Genomic DNA, 22,733 nt, shown 5'->3' with positions numbered 1-22,733 from the left:
GAAATACCATGAACATAGGGATTCTCCATAGTACTTACTAGAGCACCTTCCAATTTAAAAATAGCTGCGGAACCAAGGCTTTCAGCAGGAGACATTTTTCTTCGCCACCGTCTGCGACGGTAATTATCCGAACTGCGCTCTTTCAAATGAAACTTCCAGCCAATCAGAGAGGCATATTCCCATCCTTCTCGATCTTCAAGAGACATGGCTTCCTGCAAGGAAATTATGAGAATTCATAAATTAGCAAAATCTTTCTTGATATGGAATCTGTCTCCCTCCATTTTCTTCATAATTCACATACCACAGATGAGATTTGTAAAATAATGTTGAATGTCTTAAAGCACAATGTCAAATCCATAGCGGCACTATTTATAGCAACAGATTTTCCCTAGACATATTAAGTTTCTTGTTGATACCACACAAAAAAAGGCAGATCGGTAAGACTCATGCTACAGAGGCATCTTTAATGCTATCCTGCCCATTCCAGATATTAAGCTTTCAAACATATGCAATGGTTGCTCAGCCTCAGGTTTACCGCGATAATGACAAGCAAAGATGGCAATAGAATATCTAATGAGACTATAGCGGTCTTGTATAATATTGTGGTTCCACTCAATTAGCTGTAGCTAAAAGGGACCATTCAGCAGTTTCTTAAAGACAGATTATGAGCTCAACAGAAGGAAACAGATGATCATTTAAAAGCTGAAGAGCAAGAAGTGTGTATGAATGAAAGTGTGAAGGAGCACAAGGAGGTTAAGGAACAGAAATAAATAATGGATAACCACAGCAAAGAGAACTAGTTGTACCATGAGATTAAAGGGCTGATATAGTGGAGCAATAGAATGCAGATACCTCAAAATGGTCCAAAGACAGTGGAATCTGAAATGGGATGAAAGAGGCAACCAACAAAGGTGAGCAAGATAAGGAAAGCTATGTTGCAATAATTGAGGGTAAAATGAGAAGATTCACTAATTCAGATTATTCCGAATGCCTGCGAGACCAATATTTTGGAAGCCTAAAATATAAATAAGAACATCATTTATTTCACACTAAAGGGTGAAGCAGAAGTTTAAGAGTATAAAAGATTAGATTTTCAGGATGTTATGAAGCTGTAAGACAGAACTTCACAACAAAAGAAAGTTGTCTGAAAAGTTCATGGATGAGTTAAAGACAACACCACAGTTTCTAGCTCAAGATGTCAATATGATAGTGGTAGAAATACACTGGAGGAGAGGTTCTAGTCACAGAAGCAGGAAATCCTACCTTTGATAAAGGACAGGGTGATAAGAGAAAACAATTCCTTTCCAGTAAGCTAAAAATAAACAACCCAAAAGATAGGAATTAAACCAGATAAGAACAGTACCAACGATCCGAAGTTTAAGCAGCCTACAAATGAGAACAGAGTGAGTTACCATGTTGAAAGTAGCTGGGGGATCAAGATGAAAAATAACAGAAGTGTGCATGTTATGGCGAACATTAAGTAGAACTTCTTAATTTGCAGTGGGATATTTCCTGCAGTGGACAATAGAATTATAAAACATTTGAGTGTCTTTTGAAATGGCAATGTTCTTAAAGACCTCCCATCTAGAGCTCTCCTATGCCATTTTTTATTGTTTACTAGGCTTCTTGGGAAGGTGTTTTTAATCATATAAAAAATAGACTTCTGTAATAATGTGCAGAATTAATGTGTAAGGTTTAATGAAAATAATGTGTTTAAAAATGAATATATGCAGTAAGCAGTCACATTTACTAGTATTAGGCTTCAAGAGGCTAAATCAACAATGCTTGATGTGCTCATTTAACTAACACTAACTATGCATAAGAAGTTTATTCCCGGACCTTTCAATGAATATGTTTTCCTAATAAATAACAATTGCAGTAATGTTTTGATATATTTTCAAAGAATTTTTCAATTTACACAAAAGATCACTGTTAGAAATTGCTAGAAATTAGTCTTTTAACGAAGTAGTAGAGAGGTCATATAGGAAGATGCAACATTCATAAAGAAAATTAATGATTTTCTTTGCTAAATATTTTTCTTTTCGTTATAGTGATGTTTAAACTTCTACATGGACCTTGTTAGAAACTTGATCTTAGAAGGTTAGAATTGTAGTTTAAATGTGGGGGAAGAGAACCTGAATGAGAAACTGACCCACATGAACTTAAAATCATTACAAATTAGTTGCGGACCTAACATTGCTGTCTGTGGACTATTGTATTCCTGTGAGAAGAATATGAGTGATCCTGTTCCCAGGAGAGCATCGAAAGTTGGTTGGCTAGGTGAAGGATGAAGACTGAAGTGCTTACATTCGCAAAATGTGTTCTCTATATTAGTGCATGTTCAAGAGTAGGTTTTTTATACACTCTTGCCCACACTCTTTTCCGGACACTTGTCCGGACCCTTTTACCCAGACCAGTACCTTTATGCCAAGTTGCTTGAGAGTCTAAGGAGTTTCTTGAACATCTCTTTATGGAAGTTCTGCTTTATCAATTTATTTTCTATAGCGGACTTTAATGCTGAAGCTTTATGCTTTCTTCTAACTCTCTCTGAAACTAGGACCCTATATGGGTTCCAACACCTTTACTCTATAAGAACCACACTTTAATGCATTTACTATATTTGATGAAATTTGATTTTATATTTCTATCATTTGCTTAAGATTAATACAAATTTAACTTGTGAATTGCCAAATAAAACAAACTACTAAAAGATTTGATCAATAAAACCATTTAACTCATAACTAACACATTTTTGAGTAAAAATAGATTAGTGATTGTGATTAATATTAATTGTGATGTACAGCTCCCGATCTCTAAAATCATGCTAAGGACCCATTACACCCAGGAGACCCAGAAAGTGGAGATTAGCCCAGAAGGTACACCACAATACTTCAATTTAAACCAAATCCTCACTCCAGCACTCTGCTATATACTATTACTCCTTCATCATTGTTCCTAGATCCATAAGTAGGAATCCTTTTACACATCTACAGACTTTGTTTAGCCTAGGGTGTTTTCTAAATCTGTGGGTCAACTGATTCACAGTAGGTCTAGAAAGCTGTTCCAAAAAGTTGTAAAATCTACACACTTGAACTTACAGGCTTTGCTGGGGGGGTCAAATAATGGTAGAAATGGTAAGGTTAAAACATTAGCTATCGTGTCATTTATTCAGATTGATGGCTGGATTCAGACTGAACCTTTTCCCACATTATTTATTTTCCAATTGAATATCATATGTTTCAGTGTGATGTAAATTGACCCACAGGTGTCCCAGTCAACGAGATGAAAGCTTGAGATGACAGATGGACAGCTAACAGATGATGATCCCTTTCTAATCACGGTCACAGTGATGTCTAAGACAAAATGCCAGCTAGGAAGATCGGTCATAATGTAGTCTATACTGCTCTGTTGTGGGCCATTGGCAAAGGTGTAATGTCTCGGAGCGTCTGAATTGGTTATTCCAATACATGCCCTTAGGCCACCCTCTGTGTGTGCAATACTAAATAACCCTCTCCTGTACACCAAAAGACCATCTCATGCCTGAATCTCTTTTTCTGTGACTGATCTATAATCATTTGGAAATTAAACGGTGGTGGTAAAGTCATCCTCTAAGGCAAGTACTGTTTTCCCTTTCATTGTCGGAGCTTCAGATGAGGATTTGATGGTATTCAGGCAATGTAGAACTGTGTGCTCTACTCCATTCTCTGTTTGTCTACTATAGATGTTAAACAACATTAGATGCATGAAAGAACTAAAAGATATCTGTAGTTGCAGAATGTCCATATGGTTCCCTTATACTATAGGCCAGCATCGTACACACCTAAATTATCATTCTCCCTGAAGGTCTGCCACTGGTCTCTTTGAGGAAGGCATACAAAATGTGGTGTAACCTTGAAAGTGAACTGCATTGACAGCCCATGCGTCTTGAAAAGTACAAAAAGGGAAGGTTGATACAAAACTGCACCAGTCAGGAGAACTGAGTTTCTGATTGCGGCCATTTACATTTCAGCTCAGCATTTTGAATTGTGCATCAACAGTCTCACGCTTTATTCAAGCTAAGCCTGGCATGCCAGCAACTCTAGAGTTCAATAAGTTGGAGAGGTGAGTAACTGGCCCTAGCTCATAGTTGCCTCATATTTGCCTGGATCTGACCTGGGCAGACAGAGATGAGTATTCTATACCAGTACCAGCTTGAGCCTATATGAAACTAAATGGTGGTGTGACCTGGTCTTCTTTGTGAAAGAAAAGCCTTTGTTTTTAGGTCTCGCCTAGCGTTGCTGCGCACATGCGTAGCTCGCTCGGCAAGATTTATTGCAGAAGAGTACTTTCACAAAAGGGCTTTAAGCCCCCGCCCCTCTGTTCCATTGGCTGGCGTCACTGTTTATGCTAAACAGTAGCCAGCCATTGGAAAAGAGCCATGTGTGTTGCCTCCCCTTGGCTTTTTGTGCCGTCCCACTTGGACTGCCTCGCCTGCTTTCCTTCTGTTGTAAGCGATTTTTTATCTTTATGGGGCCATGCGTTTGAAACACGTGGCCCCATAAAGACAAGAAATCGCTTACGACAGAAGGAAAGCAGGCCGCGTGTTTATTTTTGCATCGCGCTTTCACTTTATAGTGAAAGCGCAATGCAAAAATAAACAGCAGATGACTGGCGAGTGCTTTTTTGGCGTGCATTCTTTCCTTGTATTTACTCGCAACCGGCTCTTAATCCTGGTTTGGCAACCCCAGCTGAAATGAGCCAGATTTGTGGAACTGCCTATTTATCAATCCCAGATTAAGCTCCTGCCAATGTAATGATATGGGACTGAGGCATCTACATGGGTAATAATGGTCTGCACGCCAGTTAGATCCAGGCCGCTAACATATAATAGCGACATTTACAAATAAAAGATAGGAACTGCTTTTCCATCAGCATTTTCGGAGGCGACATGCGCCGCCGGAGATGAACACTGAGCTCTGTTCTACAAAGAGGAACACTCGGTTGTTGGGCGGCAAAGAAGAAAACAGCAATAAAATGTCTTGCTATCATCAAACAACGTCTACTTTCATGTGGACTTAAAAAGAATAGGCGTGAAATGAACTACAGGCAGACATGCGTGGCCCTGACAAAACTGCCAGACAGCTGTTGGAGCCGAGGCGATCCGTATATGGCGACAGCCAGTGTGCACCAATCAGAGCTGCCATTGGGAGCGCAACCTTGCGAGCCCTTGAGCGGAAGTCAAGGAGATGGACACCTTCACGTAGGGACTCTGCAGGCAATGGAGGTCTGCGCCTGACACCTTGAAAGGGATTATTTTGCTTGTCCTCGGAATTCCTTGTCAAATAGTTTGTTTAACAGGCATTTTGTTTCCAGTAATGTTCTGCAGTTTGTTGTATTGGCAAGACTCTGCGACCCCCGCAGTTTATTCTGGAATGCAAAACATCATCAGGGAGATTGACAGTGTACCTTCGAGGAAATGTTTTCATTTGGAGCACGCCCATAGAATTCCACCCCAAGGAGAGCTGTGAACTATGCAAAGTATTTTTTTCCCCCAAAGTGGTTGCAAATGTTTTTGTGTTTTTCTCACATCCAGTGCTGCACTGTAAGATTTCCTGCTATGGCTGCCCTCATGTCAGTGTGCTTTGCTTATCTACTTCTACTTTAATCTTCATTATCATTTAGGAGAAACCCGTTTTCCAAGAAGGTTTCTTGCCCGATTGGTTTTGCCCTCCTAACTGGGACCCTTTTAAGGGAACATTTGACACCTTTCAAGTGTACCATTAAATACAGAACACCTCTATGGTACCGGAAGGAGCCACCCTTTCCCTGTGCAGTCTAGAAGAAAGCTTGACAGGCCTTCAAAGCACCCGGTTCTTGACCAGCTGATGCCCGAGATTTTTGTCTCACAACTTGCTCTAGCTGCTCTACATTCACCTTTTAAGCATTTTATCAATTTTAACCTGACATAAATTTAAGGGCATATTTACGAGTCCTGTTGAGTCGAGCTCGTGTACTGTTTTCCATTGGTCTGCGATGAAAGACAAGCGGGCCCGTGCCTCACTTGCTGTGTTATTTTCTGCTTCGTGACTGCTGGCGGATTTTAGCGTTCTTGTGATTGTAACGCGAAAGTGAGTACTAAATTCTGTTCTTACTGCGATTGGCAAATTATGAACATTTCCAGTGGGCGGGGTCTAAACAGCCACCGAGTAGGGGATGGTAATAATCTCTATATATTTTGCATCACTTCTGAATTTCAGTGAACCAAAAATATAGGACATACATCCAGGGCACCCACACTGGTCGCAGGGGTCACATGTCCACGTCATGGTACGTGACTGAGTTCGTAGCGCGTGAGCAGCATTTTAATATGGGGAGTGGATGTGGTCCGTCGGCTAGACTGCCGACTTTCGTGCTCGAAACAGAGGTTCGAGAGTCGGGGTCGCGTCCACATCTTGTGATTCTCAGCAAATCACAAGATGTGTCCTTGTGTAACTTAACCGGTGCTCATGTAAAGCGCTCCAATACATTCGGGTCGAGTTTGCGCTATATAAATCTGCATAAAAAATAATTATTGCTTCCCTGTTTCACACCTATGTATCAATGTATGCCTTCTTCCACAGGTCTCGAGGACAGTCTACTCTGGTTAAGTTCTCATTTTGCAACCTTTAGTTTACAACAGGACTTGAATGAAGGAACGAGGAGGCTTGTTTGGCTGGGGGGGAGGGGGGGCAACCTTAAAGTTAAAACAGCACAAGGCATGGTGGAAAGAGCTTCATTAATGCGTGTTAACTTCTGTTTGTTGCTGGTGGCGCATTTGAAGTTATGCTGGGTTTGGGTCATGAAGCATGGATTTAAGGCTGTGTTGCCAGAAGAAAGAGGTACACTTGTTTTGGTTTCCTTTCGGGGTTCCCAAGTTTATTATTCAAAATTCAGTGCCGTGAAATGTAGGCCCGCCTGCTAGTATAAAACTGCTTCTGTGTATTGTAGACAGGACCAATGTTTTGGAGTACAAGGCTTGTCCAAGGATGTTGCTATAAGGGAATAAGTGAAGTTTCGCATCACAAAGAGGGGCGGGTTGTGCATTTTATACAATATAAGGAGCTAATATTGCCACTGTGATAGAATTTCCACTTAGCCATTCTTCATTTCAAGCCATAAAATACACTATATCACTTGTTTCATGTGCAGCTGCCTCATAAAAAGCAGAGAGGCACTTTCACTTTGGTGTGGCTTCTGAATTCTCTTTGCAGATAGTCACGTTTCTTCTGTCCGTATCATGCCACTTTAATGCAGGTTTCTTCTTCAAGGGATGGCTTTGTTTTCTCCTAGCTTCCGAGGGATTCTCTTCTCAAATCAAAGTGTTTGGCTTTGCATGCAATCTTGTTTTTAGAAGTTTCCCATTCTGGGAGCTTCACAAACTGGGCATTAGGTTTCAGTTATATCTATGTACGAATGTATATGTATGCATGTATGCATGTATGTCTCATGTTTGTATAAATGTATGAATTCGTGTATGTACGCATGCATGTATATTAGTATATGCCATATATGTATGCATATCTGTAAATATGTAAATAGACATGTATGTACTCATACATGCATCTATATCTACATATGTGCCATGTGCATGTATATGTTTGCATGGAGCATTTGCAATAATAATTTATGTAGCGCAAACTTGTTGTAAGCACAACATTGCACAAGCGAATATTAGGTCTTTTTCCCGACAACTCCCCCAAAAAATATGGGTAAAATCATTGTAATTTACAACACAAATCGCTCAAAATCTCGCAAATGCGAGACCTGTTGCATTGCAAATGCTTGTTTGAATGGTGATGCTGGTCCAGTTAAAAACAGAGAACACTCTTACCCATTGTTGACTCACTGTTTGGCTTCTCAAATATTTGGTATTTTAAAATGTTCTACAGGCTTAAGAAGGGAAGACTTGTGATTTCTCTAAATCAACCAGAGTATTTGGGTAAGCAGTGCCTCAGAATCTTCTGCCTTGCACACCAGAAATTCCATTCCACCTAAAAAGGACTAAAGTGTTGAACTAATCAACAATACATTGTATAGGGAGAGAGCATTGGCTGTCCATTGATAATGAATGGAATCACCGTACTGCATAGCCATTGTGCAATCTAACCATTCAGACGATTGGTGACAGAAGTTCTCCCAGTGAATGGGCCACTATTGAGCAAGGTCTCGTAAGCAGTCTAATCTTGCAATGAAGAAGCAGCTCTGCCTTTTTTGTCTTTAAAGAGGAAGAAGAGAGAGAAGACAAAAAGTGTGTATGTGCTTGTGTGTGTTGAGAGAAAGGGAAGACGAGAGGGAGAAATAGAGAAAGAGGGAGGGAGATATGAGAAATGTGTGTGTCCCTAGAGTCAGCGGGTTTGAGATCAGGGGAAAGTGGCAGTGAGTGTGTGAGGGAGAGAAGTTGTGGCAATATATCATATAACTGAACTTTGCCATTCCAACCTGTTGTGGACTTTCATCTTTAGCAACAGTAATGTTGATGTAGACTAGTATAGAAGTGTCCGTTTGTTGGCAATTACATTTAATGTAAACACACGTAGCTTGTTATAGTAGGGAAAATGCATGCAGACCGGTGATTTTGTAAATGTTACCTAAATTTACTCGGAGTTTGAATGTGCCCTGTGTTAAAATGACCATCTTTTGCATGGTTTCCCCCCAGATTAGCCTTCTGTTGTTCAACCAGTTTTTGTTGGCCATATAACACTGTGTACTTTGCCCCTACCAACCAGTGGTAAGGAGTTTGTGCTCTACTTTTTAAACATGGTAAAACTGAAATAAACCTCATTTGCACATATAATTTACTCTAAGTCTCTGGTATAAGGTACTATATGTACACAAGCATGTGAAGTAAATACTAGAGGGCTGCATCACTCATAGTACTATCTAGTAAAGTACCACTGTGAAACATTTCTCCAGGCCTGCCACTGCAGCCTGGGTGTGCAGTCTTAATTTGTCTCTTCCACCTGGAAAACTGAAGCTTTTGCCAGACCTATCCCTTAAATTTTAATATTTATAAGTCCCTCCTAAGGTAGGCCATAAATGCCCATATGGCAGGGTACATGGTACTTAAAAAGTAGAGCGTATATATTTATTTTTTACATGCCTAGGCAGTGACAAATCTCCAAAGCCGTGTTTTCACAGTGGCAAGGCTTGCTCTCCCGGGTTTACACAATTGCATTTAATATGTGCTAAATCCAGTTTGAGATGAGCCAGAAAAATAATTAAAGGCCTTATGTTAATATTAATCAAAAACTCAAGTTGATTATTTTATTATTTTGGAAATTACACTTTAAAATTTGTCATTTTAATTTTTAAAACCAAAAGGCTTTCCAATCGATGTCCAGCTGTCACGTGACTCCTGATGGCTTCCTTGAGGTCAGATGTGTATTGCTCCTAGACAGTGGGCAAAGGGTTCTGAGTGTGGGGAGGGACACTCAGCCCCTCACAGAGTTTCAAAGGATGCTTCTCACCACTAGCAGATGAAGCTCACACCTAGGCTTGCCTCCCTTTTGTCTCTAGTCAGGCTGGCTCCAAAAACAGGAGGGGCGGAACTGACCAGGACGGTTTCAGCACGTGACTAAGGGCTTGCCCTTCACCCTCAGAACACGCATTGACTAGTGAAGAATCAAATGAAGGATTGCCCTGTCTAATGAATCTGATGGAAGGCTGGTCCTACTTGTCTTGAACCCAGGACCCAATAGTGACCGCAAGGGTCAGTTGGCTGACTACCTGTTCGAGCTATAGGGACACTGCAAGTTCCAGAGGCCTATCTGCCAACAACTGCCTCTGTTGGAGTGAGTGTCAACCCCCACATGGTTCCACCAAGTCCTGGAGCCTTGGCTTGTGTTACAGTTTACATCTCCTGACCTCAAACTAGAAGTGGGACATAAAAACAATTTGCCAGGGGAACCAATGAAGAGCAGGATCACCATCAAAGTTGCCGCCATCAACACTGAATTGCTGGTCGGCTTCAACTTGCCAGTTTGCTTCGCTGAGGGAAATCCAACTTCTGGAAAAGTTTCTAAATCCAGACATATAGGGCTTCAAATGAGAGATGCCTAGATGCCTTCTAGGGTACACACTTTGGAATTTGCCCTCGATGACCCCACAGAAAACCCAACCCACTGTCATCGAGCTTCGCTTCAGATCCAGCCTGCCCCGCCAATGACTTGTTAACGGGCGCTTTTTGTACACAAAAATTTTTAAGTGAGAAGGGACACTTTCCACCTGGATGAACCTTGTCCCTGTATCTGACTCGCGGGACATTAACTTTTTTTGACGTTAACTTTTGACTTTTGACTCGTCTAGCCCAACAAGTTAACAGTGGTTGCCACTTTGTGCTTTTTGTCCCAATTTTCAATTCAAATTTTTAAAATGAATATCATCTGTTCGACTTATTGGATTTGGGTCATTTTTATAGCATTTTATATATTAAAATCTTTTCTGTTTTTCTTAACCGGTTTGGGAACTTTTTTGTGTTGTATTTTCACTTTATTATTTGAGTGCTGCATAAATAATGTACACATTGCTTCTACTTTGTGCTAAGCTACCAGAGACTTAAGCACTTTCTGCCACCATGGACTTTTAATTCCACAAAACTTTGCAGGGCTGGCAGAGCCAGACAAGCCGAGCCTGCATTTTAGAGCATGCAGGATAGTTCTCTGCAAACTCCAAGGAGATTGTGGATATCCAGCAGCAATGCTCAAAAGTGCCTGTGAATACTCAGACCTTATTTAACCCATGATTTAATCAACAGTGTAGCGTTGGTTGCCAGCACCCAGGACAAGGCAAGTATTACGCCCCCAACCCATGGACCATTTGCCCTTCCTGGTGCAAAAAGAAAAACAAAAATTAGTACACCGCTACACCACTGTCTTTCCCACTCCCACCCCTGCTGCACAGCTCAACACCAGAAGCAGCCCAAATCTCCACTCTTCCACTGGGCTCCCTGCAATTGGTTGTATCATAAAGTTACCTTTGGCCTTCAGAAGTCACATTTCGGCCACCAGGATTGTATCACAGAATTAGAGATGTTTCGGCTGCTGGGAACAAGTGGCTGGTTTAAACCTGGGCTATGACTAGTTACTAATTTCTGCAGTGAAATCCTGGTTAACACAAAACGGTGCTGCTTGATGAGCATCGAAGCAAGGTTGAGGGACAAAGATGTGGCTGAACATAGGCGCTATCTAATTGACAATTCTTTAAGGCACTTTTTACCTTCCTTGGAAATACGTTTTTCATAAGTAATTTTGCTTCCGTCAATTCACTGCAATTTGCTCGTTGTTCCGGACAGTTTTTTCCCATTTGAATAGTATGATGTCCATCATACAGTATTTCCGTCAAATGTAATACAATACTGTACAAAAGCGTTGATGGGGCAAGAAGCCAAAACATTTGCAGGGTTTTCTACTGACTTCGCATCCAAGTTGAGACAAGTAATTTTAGGGAACAAGAAAACTGAGGAAAGGGAAACTACAGTAGGCATCACCTAGTATTGTTGTAACATTAGCTGCACTACAAAGGTCACCCTAAGGGCTGCTTTGAATTATGGTAATAGATGTAGCAATAGCATGGGCCTGGGACAAAGAGTCCCATTTTCCTTCCCATGTGGCTGTCTGGGATCCATGCAGTCTTGATATTCAATTTTTGACAATTTGTTCAGTTTCATGTCTTTTGCTTGGCAGAGGGGTTAAATAAAAGGGCAAATGACTGCTCGTGATCACTCCCACGTGATAACAAAAGTGCTCTGTGTGGTTGTGTGGGGGGCAACTGGCTCCGGTGCCTGGTGTGCTATAAATGTAATGGAGGAAACATCTAAATATTGCCATTATCTGAATTAATAAACGACGAAAGACCATCTATTATTGGGATATATGTAGCATCAATCCATTTCTGCATGGATTTTTAAAGTTTCTATGTAACAGGTTTCCAAGTAAAAGAAAGCAACCAGTAAGAGTAACCACTGGGTCATACATTCATGTAAATAATTTATATTACTCTCTGGCAGTTCACGAAAAAAGGTGGTATGAAAAATCCTCATTTGTAACACCACATTGGTATACATGATCTTATTTCAAATCTACGATAATCTTGGTTTTATAATTTGCAAAAATGATTTTTACATTAAATTGAAAAAGTGAAATCTCACAACAACACTACAACAAGGTAAAGGTCTAAATGCTGCAGGACATTAGGGAGCACACTGATCACAAATAGTGTATTAATAGAACATTTTCTTCAACAGCTCATCATACCCATCAAGCATGTATGAAACATTCAGACTCCAATCTAACCGGCATTCCTATTTTTATGCCCGGAGCTGCGCCCTCAATTCAGCACTTTGTCATTCAAAATGATAACTTTTCAACCACTCCTAAAAATACTTGAGGAATGTATAAATTTCCCTAAAATATTCCATGACTGAAGTTGCTATACTAAATAAGCCTCCTAGGACATTTGGGGGACAGTATCTCTTTCCCCAGATATTCTAAGAGTGGAGGTTAGATTAATAATTTTGACCTTGCAGTGTCAGCCACGTCCAATGCTGCCCTCAGGGCGAAGTTCAGGGTAAGAAACACAAACAAGCAATATAACCGCACTGCCAAGTTGTGATCAATAGATCGCATGCAAAGCCATCACAGGGAGGAATACAGATGTTTGTAACTTGAAAATTGAAAGCAACAGACTTCTTGCCTTAGTAGCCTGACCAACTGTGGCGTCCTTTCTTCGTTTTCGGACCAATCTTCGTCGTCTGTGTGTGTGATACATTTTTTCCGCTGCCACCCAAGACTTTGGGTTATTGTCCGGAGGAATAGTTATTCCGTATTCCCATCCTACAAATACAATCGTACGTTAGATCTGACTACTTGCCCCCACATACAAATGCAAAACGCCGAGGCTGCTCTATTACACGGATGTAATTCAGACCGCTGCAGCCCCTGCAGTTTGGGGGGGGGGGGGTGAGGCAACTATTCTGGCAGTCCATTTTTAGTCAACAGGCAGTGAATATATAAGATATGGGAGACTCAGGGTCCCCAAAACACATTCTGCAGAGTGCCCCATTATTTTGCATTAGGGCACTGTTCTATTCTTAAACTTTCTAGAAACATACTGGTAGCATTGTGGAACAATGCTTGATTTTACGATAGGCTTAACACCTAACATTAGTAGTTAACAAAAGTTTCAATATGTGATCTTTAATTGTGAAAGTGGACAAATCAGAATTGCATAATCTCTGGAAAACATACGGATTACCCCTACTTTTTTCAGCTCTGAATCTTAAAGGGTAGCTTTCTATTATTTGCTTTGATAGGTTTAGACTAAGGTCATTTTCTATGCAAAGCTATTAAGGTGGATAACTAATACAGAATTCAGCTGCTGGTTTTTACAAGCAGGTCTTTCACAAAGCTCAATGAATCCCACACCACATCAGGAGCAGACCTACAGTATACCCTCCAAACATAAGTGACGGCCTCAGTGGATACCTACTAACCAGTCATGTGGGACAAATGGCACATTGACTCATACACCAAATAAAATAAGTTGGTCTTCACTGGAGAGAGAAAAGAAAAAGAAAACTGACTCATGGAAAGGCACGTTGGGGAGATCGACTTTTGCATGCAGGGACACAAGCATGTGTGGTTCTTTCCCAGGAACACAAGCATTTATTATTGCATGCCTTATTCCTGCAGCCTTGACCAGGCGGTGTCATGGGGACACTAATGAACCACCAGAGAACATATTGAGTTAGAAGTTGTGTTCAGTGTGAATTCAAGGAGGAGGAAGGTTGCAAGTGAATCTACAGCACTGCACACTAGGACTAAATGCATACAGGGTAAGTGACATTTTCTGTTTGAAGCATGTCTGGCTTTAGATACACATGCTTTACATCAACTATAAAGCAGTTCCCTCCCAGCTATGGCTTGTGGGGGAATGAAGCAGAAGTTTGAGATAAGGTCCTTAGCAATTCTGGCCAACCATAGAATGTTGACCTGCTAGTATATCCACGCACTAATTGCTTTGTGAATGTGTGAGGTGTTGACCAGGTAGCTGCCTAGCAGATATCAGTAATTGGAATCTTTTCAAACAAAGCTATGGGGACTCCCTTTTTACGTGTGGAGTGAGACTTTGGGGTTCAGGAAGTACACATTTAGCCTGGTCATAGCAAGTCTGAATGTATTTGATAAATCACATTGAGATGTTTTTCTTGGAAATAGGATAACACTTTTAGGATTTAGCTGGCAAAATTTGTAGAAAGACTTAGTCCTGTATATATAATGAGTGCCCACTTAACATCTAAGCCATGTATCACTCTTTCCATTACTTACAGAATAAGGTTGGGAAATGGATATGGGCAGCTTAATAGTCTGGTTAATGTGAATAGGTAAAAACTGCAAATTGGTTCTAAGGACTACTTTTTCCTTTTGTACCTGCATGAATGGTTCTTAAATAGGAGGAGCTTGTAACTCACTGAGCACGAAAAGAAGAAAAATCACATTCTAGAAAAGGAATTGCAAGTTGCAGGCTTGGAGGGGTTCAAAAGAGTGCCCTATGGGCCTTGTGAAACGATATTAAGGTTTCCTAACTGGTGTTCGAGAGGTTCTTGAGGGTATCATTCTTTCATCCCTTCATGAATACTTTCAGCAACAGTATCCTAAATAGGGATGATTGTTCCTTGTTCTGCGTGCCTCTGGCTATAGCAGCTAAATGGAGGTATATAAAAGGTTATGCTAGACCTGCCTTCTGAAGGAGTAAAGGGCAGCAAATGATAATTTGACCTTGAAGCAGTCATATTGCTTGGAGATGCAGCAGTGGACAAATACTTTCCACTTGGCTTCAAAGCATGCAGGTGTAGTGGGCCTATAAGCCTCATGTAGGATCGTAATACCCTCCACCTGGAAGTTTAGATAGCTATACTCTAGGACCTCAGGTGACCAATAGCTAGGTTCCGCTACTTGGGGTGTGGGTGCCTTATTTGGCTGTGTTGCTGTGAGAGAAGGGCTGGCCTGATTGATAGGTTCTCATGGGCACTGATGGACATTTCCAAAAGCATGGAGTAACAGGGATATCTGGCCCAAGGCGGGGCAACCCGGGTGAGGGTCATGGAAGTCTGCCTCATTTCCCTCACAACCTATGGGATGAGTGCGAGAAAAGGAAACGGGTAAGCAAATATCCCTGACCAGTTCATCCAAAGTGCATTGGCCATGGTCTGTGATGTGGATACCTAGAGGCAAAGATTGGACATTTACTGGGGTGAAGAAATGATGAATGTCTAGGGTTCCCCACCACTGGGCTGGAAGTACCTTTGGAGGACTTGTAGGTGTGATTCCCACTTGTGGACTTGATGTGTTCTGCTAAACAGATCTGCAAAGTAATTGGCCCTCCCCCGCCCACACTCCCCCAGAAGGTGTTCCCACAGGAGAAGGATCTTGCAGCGGATTGTCCAGTGCCGGATCTCGTGATACCGCAGATAGAAGAGGAGAGGGGAAGAACCCCCTAACTTGTTCCTGTCTGTAGTGCATCGCCGTCATGTCTGCCCTTACAAGGACCACCTTGTGGACAAAGAAGAATGTCCATGAGCTCTAGGTAGTTGATGTGTCTCCCCTAGTGGAGGGTGGTCCAAGTGTCTTGAACAGTCATGCTGCTGAGATGTGCCCTACACCCAATGAGCAATGCATTGATGGCAATAGTCACCTGCTGGTTCATCGCTGAAGAAAGTGTAGTAATGTCCTTTATCAACACTAGATCTTTCCATTACTCCTCCACTTGTGGCCATGGCCTTTGGAGGCATTGTAGGAGTGTACACATGCAATCTGCTTGCCGCACAATTGCTGTGCAAGGTGCCATCATACCCAAGAGCTTCATTACAGTTATTATAGTCAATGGGCGAGTAAAGGGGAATATGACAATCTTGTGCGAGTTTAAGACAGAGTTTGTGAAGGGCTGGATCTTTTGAGGCTTCTTTGTATTTACAGTGAACCCTAAACTGTGGAGCAGGGTTAGATCTGTAGGAGTGTGTGCTAGGCATTGCTACCTTCTGCTGGTGTTTATTAACCATTCATTGAGATATGGGAAGATGTGAATGTCTGCTATGTGCATATGAGTGATCACCACCACCAGAAACTTGGTAAAGGACCCTGGAGCTGCTAATGATCCTGAAGGATCCTTCTGTGAATCGGTAGTGTTCTCCACTTACCACAAACAAGAGGTTCTGATGATGGATGAGGTGGATAAGGATGTAGAAGAAGTATCCTTGAGATCCAACACTCTCAAAGACTCCATGATGTTGCAGTGGGATGACATCCTGAAATATTGTCATGTGAGAGTGCTCATATAATATATACTGATTGAGTGGCCTAACGTCTAAGGGAAGTAAAAAGAAAAGGGAGGTCTCCTTCTGAAACCAATTGGGGATAAGGAGGATAGAAATAAAGAACTTAAAAAGTCCCAAACAATTCAACTCTTGATAGAATCCTAAAGTGTGTAGCCCTAAAGATTTTAAATGCCCATATAGTAGAAGAAATTACAATTTTCAACTAATATTAAACATGTAATTAAAACACAAGAATAACTAGAATTAAAAAATTTAAAAGACTTGGTACCATCTAGAAGATGAACAGTTTATTATACATCATTAAAAACGATGTTCGATAACATCAGTGCAGTGCCATACATAAAATTATCATAATAAATTAAAAGAATATCAATACAATAAAATACACAAAAATCAGAGTTGTTACAGTTGTCGACGCAGCGTTTCGGTATGTTTCGATACCACCTTCATCAGGACAAAACAATTCTGCAGAGATTCAATTGGTTGTCCCTCGTTTTAATTGGAGGTTGTATGTTGGGGGTAGCTCATAGGATAGAGGCTCCTCTTTCATATATCATATATGACATTCCTTTCTGTGTTTTTCAGGAACGTGGTAGTGAGGAAATAGCCGGAGGGGGCCACCGTATTTTAACCAGAATATCACCTTAGATCAGGGTTATGGGGCCCTCGACACAGCGTGACTGGGTTCTTTTAATTTCTACCAGCGCTGAATTTTCTTTCGCACGGTCTCTTTAATTCGACCTTTTTTACTAGAATCGGCCTCCCTGCACCCCTCTCGGCTCCTCGCAGTCTCCGTCCAATGTTTTGGAAAGAAAATTCAGCGCTGGTAGAAATTAAAAGAACCCAGTCACGCTGTGTCGAGGGCCCCATAACCCTGATCTAAGGTGATATTCTGGTTAAAATACGGTGGCCCCCCTCCGGCTATTTCCTTACTACCACGTTCCTGAAAAACACAGAAAGGAATGTCATATATGATATATGAAAGAGGAGCCTCTATCCTATGAGCTACCCCCAACATACAACCTCCAATTAAAACGAGGGACAACCAATTGAATCTCTGCAGAATTGTTTTGTCCTGATGAAGGTGGTATCGGAACATACCGAAACGCTGCGTCGACAACTGTAACAACTCTGATTTTTGTGTATTTTATTGTATTGATATTCTTTTAATTTATTATGATGTTAATTTTATGTATGGCACTGCACTGATGTTATCGAACATCGTTTTTAATGATGTATAATAAACTGTTCATCTTCTAGATGGTACCAAGTCTTTTAAATTTTTTTATTCTAGTTATTCTTGTGTTTTAATTACATGTTTAATATTAGTTGAAAATTGTAATTTCTTCTACTATGTGGGCATTTCGAATCTTTAGGGCTACACACTTTAGGATTCTATCAAGAGTTGAATTGTTTGGGACTTTTTAAGTTCTTTATTTCTAACGTCTAAGGGAGCCATCCTTCTTTGGAATAAGGGAGCACAGTGAATAGATGCCTTTGCCCCCTGTTGGTATAGTGGATCCGGCTGTACTGCACCCATTTGAATGGGTGTGCTGACCTGTTCATGCAAGAGAGTGAGGTGATCTTGGAAGACGGTCTGTCCGTGTGGTGGTATGCCGAGTGGAGTGGGGTGGAAATCTAAGCAGTAGCGTTGCTGAACTATGGCTAATACAGACTGATGTGAAGTGATTTCCATACAGCGCGTGTTGAAATTGCATACAGCGCGTGTTGAAATTGCCTAATCTCAGTGCCTCCTTTGTCAGAGTGACCACTACCCCTGCCTTTTTTGTCCCTAATAGTTTGCCCTCAAGTGCCCCCTTCCTGCCTGGGACTCGTACAGGGCTGTTGTTGGTGCCAATAGAACTGACCTTCGCCAGAAGGTCTGGTCTTAGTATCCCCACCAATTTGTCACTGGGTGTGTGTGCCAAACCCCACAGGCTCCCATAGCACATTTCTTGCTATTGGTGTGGTGTTAGTGGATGTGCGTGTGATATTTGAACCCAGATTTGGTGTCCTTTATGGCCTGCCAGACTTGCGAGTGGGCAGGTGGTTGAAATGTAACTGGGACCTCTAACGCCGATGAGTCATCCAAGAATGTGTGAGTATGTATTGATGACCCAGAACAATTGGTTTACTATCTAAAAAATTTGGATGCCCTGGAGTTGTTAACCGTGGTAAACGAAACAGGTTGGATTTGTTTTTGGCTGTAATGTTTTGATCATGAAACTTAATGACAGACTAGAAAACCAACATAAATAACATATGGAAGAGTCAACAATTTGATTGGACTTTTGTATTGAATTTACATTTTTGGCCTGTGCACAGCTATATTTGTGTTTAAAATAAGATCTGTTTTCCAAAAATAGCTTCACATATAAAAATATTAAATATTTTCATTTTTATTTGTTTCTAGGTGGTTTCATTTAATCTTTTAGTATGGTTCTCCCATACACTTGAAAAAAGGTCAGCTTCATCCTTTCCACAGCCATTACTTACAGTGAATGTCTCTACAATTTTCATCAATAAACTATTACCTTTTTCATCCACAGCTCGATTTATATCATATATCCAGGCGTCATCTTCCCAAATCCAACCTAGTGGACAATCAATTTCATTTGGTGGAGCTGCTTTTTCTCCATTCTAGAACCAAGAAAGTAACAAAACACCGTATGGTTAGTGACCTAACAGGTCCCATGTGATTTAAGAATTACATACTTGAATTTTCTCTTTTATGAAAGCGACTTATGTTGGATGGGAGCTCTGGCAGGATTCCACTGTGAATATGGGCAAAAGAACAGTTTGCTATTCAGTTGAATCACTGAAAGGCAAAGCTCTTCAACTGAAGATCAACATCAGAAGCCAAGGCTACTTAAGTATTTCTGCAGCCCTGGGTGCTGGGAAAAGTTTGCTGTTTCTTAAGATTTACTAGGATGGTTCACTCTCAGAGGCAAACTCATTGCTTAGATAATCATGGTTTCAACAATGCTAGCTTGATATCCAGGCCTAACAGAATTTTCATGTAACACATTCTCCTGTTTCTACATCTGAAGGAAACAATACATTAGAATAAACTGAAATATATTTTAAATGTAGGTATACAACTCACAGCATCAGTGAAAGTTTCATTTGCTTGCTTCCATTCTCCCCCTGGATATCTGCTCTCATTCTGATACACTTCATCTGTAAACTCACTGTGCCCAGCGTCCGCTTCAGTTAGCAAACTGCAAAAAATAAAACAGATCACACACATATAAACTTACAAACCACTATAAAGGCAATCTGGTTGTTTTAGCAGTGTATCATCACAATCATCTGTCTTGATGTGACATATGTAAAAATCATGGTGCCAGAATATGGGTGCTATTTACACCAGGGTACACTACCCGTTTTATTGGTACAGAGGATTCCTAGAAGTGATAAAGATCAAACTGTACTGTAATATACTTAACTTTAAAGATGGGCCAATAGGATATTAATTCCAGTTCTGTCTTTTGCCTTGTGCACATTATTCCTTCAGAAACCCATCAATTCTGTTTAGAAACATTGGTTAAATAACTATATTGAGATCACATTAAATTTTTGCAGTGTGGAATCACCCAAGTGAGGATAGGGGCTAATGTAGCTAAGAGGATATTAGCATGAGAGAGACATTTGTAACCACTTTGGAACCTTTAACTGGTTAGTCATTTTGTGTAGAGTGCAGGCTTATCACAATACCACTATTTCTTGCTATTGACTTATGTGTCTGTCAGTGGCTATTCTGCTAACTGGCCACCATAAGGAACAAAAGTCAATTTTTAAAACCTTTTACATGCAATATGTTCTGATGCACAAGTCTTATGAAATTGAATGAAGCCGCTTCCTTAGACAGCAATCCATAGGCTGTGCTAGTAGTGAGATTTTCCCTTAAAGACCTCACAGTTGGAGTTTTGATATGCTGTCATGGTTAATTTGTAGTCATGCTTTGGAGAATGTTCTCTTTTTAGGGCTCGCAAGCGAAGCGAGCGAAAAGCCCTTTTACTAGGGTTTCAAAAATGGACCTTGAAATTCCACACAGCTCGTGCATGTGCATTTCAAGGTCCATTTTGATTGGGCTTTGCAGGTGTGCTGTTTAACAGAACACGCCATAGGCGGTCGCGTAGTTCCCCCTATGGCATATAGGTGTCTGTTACGCGCACCAAAGCCCATCTGTCTTCAATTATGGCGGCCAGACATGGCCGGATAATTGAAGACATATGCTCACAGTGGCACGCGTGCGCACCACTCTCGAGCTTCTTTTTTTTTTATCCATTTCACGGCGAAGCAACTACACGCTGACGTCTTGTTATATCTCAGTAACACGATCTTATCTTCCTTACAAACGCACAAGAGCTTTTACGAACGTGTATTTGCCTATTGTGAAATGCAATGAAAAAAGGAGACGAGTGTGCAGTGATGTGAAACGCCATTCGCGTTCTGCACATCTCTGGGAGAGGTGTGGTCTGGACCCCTCGGCTCGGCGGCACTGATGCAGTAAGATCGCAGCGGCAATGGAGGAGTCCGTGGCTGGGTTCCTTCACACTCTGCCGGTGTCCCACTCCAGCACAAAGGATGCTGCACCCCTCCCCTCAAAATGACTCGAAGAGATGTCTAGCAATCCCCGGGGACGCGCCACTCACCCTTCCACACAACACACACAGTTTCCTGCTTCTCCATCACTGCGCCGTGTGTGCCACGCCTAGCGACAGACTTCTGTAAAGAGAGGAAGAGACCTCCAACGGGCTAACTAACGTGGGACTGAAGAAGTGTCTTCACCAGCCTCAGAGACAGCACCGCCTTTGCCACCCCCTCCCGAACACTCACTGCTCTGCCTCTTCATTACTGCGCAGTGCGCGCGCTGCGCCTGGGATTGGCGATCGCGGATTGAGAGTGAAAGTAATGCACAACGAACTGCAAGCCACATGAGAGATGGCTTCACTAACCTCAGTGACAGGCCTTTCTAACACCTCCCCCCCCCTTCAAGGGACACATGTGTACAGAGAGTGCAAGTGACCACATCGATCCGACAAGTTACTCCAGTCGTGTCTTCATCAGCCTCGGGGACAGCCCTTTCCTAGCCCCCATTCCCTACGCACACCCCGACATCACTGCGCAGTATGTGTGCCACGGTGAGCGGCGGGTTATAAAGAGTCAAAGTGACCAGCCTCGGTGACACCGCTTCCTATCCTCACTCCATTCTGGACACACACAATGTGTTGTGCATAGCGCGTGTGCAACGGAGAGAGAGACGAGTGTAGCGAGCCGTTGTGACCACCAACGACCTGACAAGGCACTCTAAGGTGTCGTCATTGCCCCGGAGAAAGTCTCTTCTAAGCCTCGTTTCCGGACACACACTGTTTCCGAATTAACCACCAGTGACCTGGCAAGTGACTTCCTGTCCCACTCGCACACATGAGCTGCACTGGGTCCTTTGAGTTTATCGGGGTTTGCCTTTAGCAGCCACGTACACAGTGGACATGTCCATCACGGGAACAATTGCAGAACAATATACACAACCATTATTTTTGACAACCCACATAAGTGCTGCGAATGTGAAAGAAATAAGACTCCAATGTTGTTCTTGGTGAGCTTTCAGCTCACTGAGCAATCCTCAGGATAAGTTAGGTGGACACACGGCACTTGAGGTGAAGCAGCCATAAAGCAGAGGAACCCATTATAAAGAAAGAAATAACAAACCCTAAACCGGCATGGAGTAGGTCCTAAAGCCCTAAGTGCGGCTGACTGGTCCGGCACGTGGAAGACTTGAGTGACATCTGACCAGACAGCCCCTTCTACACAGGATACACATTGCAGCACTGACCGGAAACCATGACCCTGCAGGCAGACCCCTGACCCTTCGGTCACACATCTGTCACCATTCAGCATTCTTCCAGTCTTTTCTGGAGACACCCCCTGGGTCCACACCCAAAAGGAAGGGCTGTGAAAACTGTTCAAGCACATAGACCGGCCCTGCTTTAACTAATTTATTATGGAGCTTTGGGTCTTCTTGTACTTGCATCGGCATAACAAAGCTATGGCGAAAAATCACCTTGTTTTTGCTTCCTTCTACCTCCCGTGCGTTTCATTGCTCAGCGAACTAATACATGTACGCACTGCAGGAATCTGTTAAACCCCATAGTCACAGGGTCAAATACATGCGGGTCCGCTCAGTTCATCAGCCTCCCAATGTCCATAAATCCTCTGTAATTCATGAGACACTGCACTTAACTATCCCCACTGCCAAACATACATATATATATCACTGTACTCAAATCCCATGTCTTCCTATAAGACGATGTATTGGAGTAAACATTTGCTCTATGTCTCAAGTCAGTACTGCTGCCCCATTCCTTCTCCCAAAGCTACT

General features: G+C 41.9%; 1 protein-coding gene across 2 annotated transcripts in view; it reads right to left on the bottom strand.

Moving 5' to 3' along the window:
* The window catches only part of MYOF (myoferlin), a 680,400-nt gene that overhangs the window by 247,151 nt on the left and 410,516 nt on the right, over positions 1–22,733 (bottom strand). For both annotated transcript variants that reach the window (XM_078643399.1, XM_078643401.1), the window contains 4 exons: positions 19,455–19,569; positions 18,883–18,988; positions 12,709–12,848; positions 39–212 (listed from right to left, as the gene is read on the bottom strand). In XM_078643399.1, the coding sequence (XP_078499525.1) occupies positions 39–212; positions 12,709–12,848; positions 18,883–18,988; positions 19,455–19,569 (535 nt within the window). The remainder of the gene's footprint in view (positions 1–38; positions 213–12,708; positions 12,849–18,882; positions 18,989–19,454; positions 19,570–22,733) is intronic.

Source organism: Lissotriton helveticus, chromosome 5_1 (genome assembly GCF_964261635.1).
Source record: "Lissotriton helveticus chromosome 5_1, aLisHel1.1, whole genome shotgun sequence".
Lineage (NCBI taxonomy): Eukaryota > Metazoa > Chordata > Amphibia > Caudata > Salamandridae > Lissotriton > Lissotriton helveticus.
This window is presented reverse-complemented; position numbering and strand designations above follow the sequence as displayed.